Source organism: Suricata suricatta, chromosome 5, assembly GCF_006229205.1.
Source record: "Suricata suricatta isolate VVHF042 chromosome 5, meerkat_22Aug2017_6uvM2_HiC, whole genome shotgun sequence".
Classification (NCBI taxonomy): Eukaryota; Metazoa; Chordata; class Mammalia; order Carnivora; family Herpestidae; genus Suricata; species Suricata suricatta.
Genome location: NC_043704.1, coordinates 1879574 through 1886170, shown reverse-complemented (window position 1 = coordinate 1886170; position 6597 = coordinate 1879574). Strand labels below are relative to the sequence as shown.

The following is a 6597-nucleotide window of genomic DNA, read 5'->3' as shown; positions in this document are numbered from 1 at the left end:
CTCCCTTTCTTCTTTGCCTGACGGGGCCTCTCGGGAGGGGTGAGGTCGGGCTGTGAGCGGGCCTTCTCTTTGGCGGATGCTCCGATTCCGGGGACTCTCTCTTCAAGGGGGCGGGAGGCCTGTGGACCTGGGAGCCCCCGGTGGCCCCTGCTCGCCACCCGAGGGTCAGCTCTGGCGCTCTGCCCCTCCTCCTCAGACTCCGAATCGGAGGAGCTGGATGACGACGAAGAGGATGAGGAATCATCTCCGCTGCTCTCCTGAAGAGCGTTTGAATCCGAGCCCGGTTTTCTCAGCGGAGACAGAACTTTCTGAGGAAACTCTACGACGGTCTTCCGTGACAAAAACCCGAGAGGCCCTTCGTCTGTGATTAGCGGGCCGCCGTGGGGGCCGGGGCCCGGGCCCGCTACCGCCCCGCCCGGGGCCACGACTGGCGGGTGAGAACTGGGTGAGGACGCGTTTCTAGACCATTCCGCTGCTGTCGGGGTGGCTAGGAGTGTGCCCCTCTCCTTTGGTTCCACTACATCTAGGAAATGGCATAAAGAGGAATATTATTTTCAACATTTTATAAAACAACCTAAATTTGCAAGTCACAGACATCTCATCAATGAATGACTCGTCACTGTGATCTCTTCACTGTAATCATCCTAAGAAATGTTCCGCGGGCACGCACCCTTAGGTCAAAGTCAGGCCGCCTGAGAGAGAAGAGAAGAAGCGTCGATGTTCGCCTTGGCCGCTGAAAAATTTAAAAGCACCTTTTTACCAACAGATGTAACAGACTTGTCTCCTGTTTTCAGGACAGCTTCTTTGATGGTAAGTTTTAAACTACTATTTCATCCAAATTTCAAATTTTTAAACCATGAAGATATTTTCAAATGACTACTCCAAGTTTTCCAATGTGTAATTTCCTAAATCTTTAAAAAACCAATGCTTCTCAAATATTTAAAAAGGTATCCATGAGGATGAACCTGAATTTTCTGTAAAAACAGCAAAGCAGGACTAGAGACAACAGCCCGGTCTGGGTGTGGGCGTGCACACCCGCGTGTTCCGGCCTCGGGGAAGGGGGTTACTGGGAGGGGGTAATGCTCACATCAACGTGCCCTGAGGAGGAGAAAAGTCCTTCAAAATCACAAGTTGTTCAGGGATTTCCTCAGCCAATGAAAAGTGTCACACGACCAAATTAAAATAAAAAAACTAAAATCAATTGATATATGTATAAAACATATATCAAAACAACAGGTTTTAAGCTGAAAGAAAGAGGCTGATATAAACCCCTTACATGTTACAGCCTCAATTATTAAAAAAATAAAAAGAAACAATACATTGATTAGAACTAACTTCGTTCCATTTTCTCAGGTGGTAAATCTTCTCTAACCCTACAGATTTAGAGAAAAACAAAAGACAAGTTTACATAAATTAAAATTACTTCCCAGGGGCGCCTGGGTGGCTCAGTCGGTTAAGCCTCCGACTTCAGCTCAGGTCATGATCTCATGTTCGTAGGTTTGAGCCCCGCATCGGGCTCTATGCTAACGGCTCAGAGCCTGGAGCTGCTTCGGATTCTGTGTCTCCCTCTCTCTCTGCCCCTCCCCGCTCATGCTCTGTCTCTTTCTGTCTCAAATAAAACATTAAAAAATTTTTTTTAAATAAAAAAAATAATTCTCTTTGGGAGCACCTGGGTGGCTCAGTCAGTTGGGCATCCAACTTTGGCTCAGGTCATGATCTCATGTTCGTGGGTTCGAGCCCCGCATCTGGCTCTGTGCTGACAGCGAGGAGGCTGGAGCTCCTTCGGATTCTGTGTCTCCCTCCCCCTCTGCCCCTCCATTGCTCACATTCTGTCTCTTAAAAATAAATAAAAGTTGAAAAAGTTTTTTAAAAATTCTCTTTGAAAAGGAATTTCTCATATACAACATAAGACCGTTTTAATTATTTGTACTAAGTTACTGGAGAATTCCATGGAAAGGCCAGTGGACTAAAACAATAATGCATTTTCCTTTTATTGAGAGCCAACCTCTCACCCGGTGCTGCACATGCCGAGCGTCCCCTGGTGACCCTGAAGGAAACTGCCACTGTTACCTGCTGTTCCCGAGTGCAGTGCAGAATGTTCTGGAGTGCGGGGCGCAGACGGGTGTGCACCCCACCGCCGCGCAGTGCAGACTGCTCCTGAGTACAGTGCAGAATGTTCCAGAGTGCGGGGCGCAGACCGGTGTGCACCCCAGTGTGCACTTCACTGCGCGCGGTGCAGACTGCTCCTGAGTACGTGCAGAATGTTCCGGAGTGCGGGGCGCAGACCAGGTGTGCACCCTGCCGCGCGGTGCAGGATGAGGTCACCTGGAAACAGCACCGTCCCGGAGAGGAACAGGGCTCAGTCTCTGACTTCCCCTGCCAGTCTTCACCAAGCCTCGCACTTCCGGCCAGAGCAGGATGCCCGAAGACTCTCCGTTTTAGTTTGACACCGACCTTCCTTGAAAAACAAATCTACGAACACACAGAAACCACCTAAGACCGGCTGTGCAGGCACCCCTCACAGCCCAAGACGGGCCCCCCGGGGCGGCGCCTGCTCTGCCGGAGCCCGGGGGAAACCACGGCAGCCTGGGCACAGTGACGGCGCAGTCACGGGACCCGCACGCAGAGAGGGGTCGTACTGTGCTTCTGCCTCCAACAGAACGTAACCGTGTTTCCTGAATCTTCTCTGCTGGGTCGAGAAGGGAGGCCGTGACCTTCATGTTTTTGGCGGTCTCCCTCACACAGGATGTTGGAGACGGACTGGCCACGTTAGAATTCTTCCAGATCTTGTCATTGGGTCACAACAGGACACGAGGGGATACAGCTACTCAAATTTTGGGTCCATTACAACGTTCTCCTGACGTGCACTGAAGCCGGCGTGGTTCTCAGTACCGCCTTCCCACCTGCGCGCACGCCCTCCTCCATTGACGCGGCCCGTGCGCACCTCACGCGCACCTCACGCGCACCTCACGCGCACCTCACGCGCACCTCACGCGGCCCCGCTCAGGCAGGGAGGAGCCCGCCCGCCCAGGGCCGGCTCCCACGTCAATGCTCCCTGCTCGCAACTGCGCCCAGCACTGTCACATGAGCAAGCACCCTGTGCCACTCACACATAGAAGCAGGTTTAAGAAAGGGATCCTTGGAGGTGCCTCGGGTGCTCAGTCAGTAAATTATCCGACCTCAGCTCAGGTCATGATCTCACAGTTCACGGGTTCGAGCCCCACGTCAGACTCTGTGCTGACAGCTTGGAGCCTGGATGCTGCTTCAGATTCGGTGTCTCCCCCTCTCTCAAAAATAAATCAATATACATTAAAAGGGGGGGGGGCGTCTGAGGGACTCAGTTAAGCATCCGACTTTGGCTCAGGTCACGATCTCATAGTTCATGGGTTCGAGCTCTGCATCGGGCTCTGTGCTGACAGCTCGGAGCCTGGAGCCTGCTTCAGATTCTGTGTCTCCCTCTCTCTCTGCCCCTACCACACTCGTGCTCTCTCTCCCAAAAATAAACACATAATAATAAAAAAAAAAAAGGTGCCTCCCACAGGTCTCGGCAGCCCCAATGTAGGGCTGGAACTCACAAACTGTGAGATCATGACTTGAGCAAAAACCAAGAGTTGGATGCTTAACCAACTAAGCCACCCAGGTGCCCCAGAAAAAAATGCATTTTTTCATGTTTAATTTTGAAAGAGAGATAGAGAGTGAACAGGAAAGGGAGGGGAAAAAGAGGGAGACACAGAATCGGAAGCAGGCTCCAGGCTCCGAGCTGTCAGCACAGAGGCTGACATGGGGCTCAAACTCATGCTGTGAGATCATGACCTGAGCTGAAGTTGGAGGCTTAACCGACTGAGCCACCTGGCAGTTCTGGCACTGTGGTTATGTTAAAAAAAAAAAAAAAAAAAAAAAAAAAAAAGAAAGAAAGTAAAAAAAAAAAAAAAAGTTCTAATTTCTAAGGTATCTCTTTAAAAGCTTATAAATTAAAAACAAACCACCACCACCACCACTGGATTAAAAGCCAGCCAGGTACAGGCATGAGTCAGGCAATGCTGATTTCAGGCCTCAGGGCAGAGACGCTCCGGAAGGCGGGCCCGCAGCTGAGATCCCCGGGGTCCGAAGGCGGCCAGGAGGCCAGTGCGCTCAACTAGGTGCCAATATTTTCAAACCTACCCATGTCTTGGTGCGCACGCCAAGGAGGGACAAAACAAGACAGCACGTAAACACGTTCAAATATTCACACTGAGGAAATGGTAAATGAGGAAAAGACGACGAACTCAGATGATCATTCTGAACCACACGTGAAGGGAAAAATGTGCACAGACTATTTGTATATAGTGTTTTCTTCTTTTTAAGATTTTATTTGTAAATAAATTCTACACCCAGTGCGGGTCCCAGGCTGCACTGACTGAGCCAGCCAGGATCCCCTATAGTCAGTTAGGAATAATGAACAGAGAGTAGAAAACAAAACCCCCACAAGTATTTAAAATGTACTGTCTCACCTTCTATTTGCCTTCCACGAGGACATGCTACATTGGTATTCAGGAAGGAAAAGAAAAAGTAAAAACCAGCAATAAAAGTCAAAATGACAGGAGAAAAAGCTGGACAGAGGTCAGACCTCGGGCTTCATCTACGCGAGCTGGGATGGTGCTCTGACCCCCTCCCCCCTGCAGGTGTCTGCAGCCCTGGCCCGAGGCCCGCGAAGCCAAGGCAGGTTTCTGAGACCCTGAGAAGTGTCACAACTGGTGGGAAAGGAAAGACAGGGTGCAGAGCCACCACAGGAGCGTGACACCTGGATCAGGGCCACCCAAATGTCCCAGAGCCTTTACCCTCCGCGTCCCCGGGCCACACACTAGAGTACAGCACTTAGAAACCCCCGACAGAACTGGCTCAGGCTAAAGGCTGAGTCAAAAACCCTTACGTTACTGATGTGTTTGGTCTAAGGTCTGTCACAGACCCTGATTAGAATCTGGGCATGGCTGGAAACGAAGAATCGAATGATGTGGTTGGTAAAACGCCTTTTCACGCCTGGAGAGCGGGCGGATTTATTGACTTTGCATGATTTTCCCCTCAGGACTATCATTAAAATCTTACTTTTTGGTGGACTTTGCTTCTTGGGAGTCGGTGGCAGTCCCTTTTCGCTCTTCCCTGACTCCGCAGAGAGAGACACCGAGGGAGCGAGTCCTCGAAACGCTTGTGTGTCTAGGAGCACAGTCTGGCAGAAGAAGGAACAAGTATGCACATGTAAGGCCATTCAGAGGCTAGAACAACCTATAGATACTATGTATCATTACAAGTGTTATACGTACTATATAGCATGTAATGTCATAAGATACATCATTCATGGTACATTTCTAATGGCCATTGCAGTGTTCATAACAGGGGAATTCGGAAAAATACAAAAAAAGCTGCAAGAAAAAAAAAACCACACGACCGTCACTATGAACTATGTAACCGCAAGAAAAGTAAAAACAGAGTTTCTCCTATGCATACTTTTTGTAGTCTCTGATTACTATTTAACCTACAAAATGCTCTGATTCTTTTTGTAAATAAGGTGTTTTCCTATACTTAGAAAACTAACTAGAAGAAATCCTGTCTGAGGGGCGCCTGGGTGGCGCAGTCGGTTGAACTTCTGACTTCAGCTCAGGCCATGATCTCATGGTTCGTGGGTTCCAGCCCCACATTGGGCTCAGTGCTGACAGCTCAGAGCCTGGAGCTGCTCCAGATTCTGTGTGTGTCTCTCTCTCTGCCCCTCCCCCACTTGCAGTCTATCTGTCTCTCTCTCTCTCTCAAAAAAATCTACAAGCATTAAAAAAATAATAAAGAAGAAATACCATGCGGCTGTTAATAATGATGTAGGCGGATAACTGCTTCCAAACCATTTACAGTGAATGGTAAGTGGCAAACACCTTATAAACTGACAACTCACTCGGTGTTTATTTCCTAACAACTACTATGTGCCGGACACTCTTCTAGAAGCTGGATATAGGTGCTTCTCCTATACACACGAAGGTTAAAAAAAATTTTATGTTTATGACTCCAAGTACGTGTGAAAGCTGAGAAAATCATCGGGAACCAGGTCTCTCAGAAACCGATCTGTCCCCATCTATACACTCTATCTCCAATGAATAGTTACTGCTTTTGTAGGAAGAGCCATTGACGAATTTAAATGCAGCGCAACGACCTTGCATTTTTTCTACATGGAAAAAGAAAACCCTTCCGTCTCCCTCTCTTTTCCCAGATGGGGTCCCCTAAGCGGGCATCTTAGGGGCTGCCAAGTAAGTTACCGGGTCAACCAGGTACCTGAAAGTCCCCTCCCCCGCCCCCCGGCCACAGAGGAGGTCACGACGCGGTCCTCAGCGGCTCGAGGGAGCGCGGCGGCGCAGGACACCTGGGAGCGCTCGCACCTGCTCTGACCCCGCACGCTCAGGGCTCCCCGGGAGACCGGGGTCAGTGTCCGCTCGCCGCCCCCCGCCAGGCCCGCCCCAGCGCCCTCTACTCCACCCGGGAAACGGGTCAAGGGGCCCCCTGGGCGGCTGGAGGGGCCCCTCGCCCCGGCCCTACACGGGTTCTCGGCCGCCGGCCCGGCCCCCCTTTACCTTCAGCGCC

General features: G+C 50.4%; 1 protein-coding gene across 1 annotated transcript in view; it reads right to left on the bottom strand.

Moving 5' to 3' along the window:
- NDUFV3 (NADH:ubiquinone oxidoreductase subunit V3) overlaps positions 1 to 5257 on the bottom strand; it is a 6395-nt gene extending 1138 nt beyond the window's left edge. The window contains exons 1-3 of the mRNA XM_029940607.1: positions 5083 to 5257; positions 4491 to 4517; positions 5 to 523 (exon numbers count right to left, since the gene is read on the bottom strand). Coding sequence (XP_029796467.1) covers positions 5 to 523; positions 4491 to 4517; positions 5083 to 5242 — 706 coding nt within the window. The 5' untranslated portion in view covers positions 5243 to 5257. The remainder of the gene's footprint in view (positions 1 to 4; positions 524 to 4490; positions 4518 to 5082) is intronic.
- Positions 5258 to 6597: the final 1340 nt, after the last annotated feature.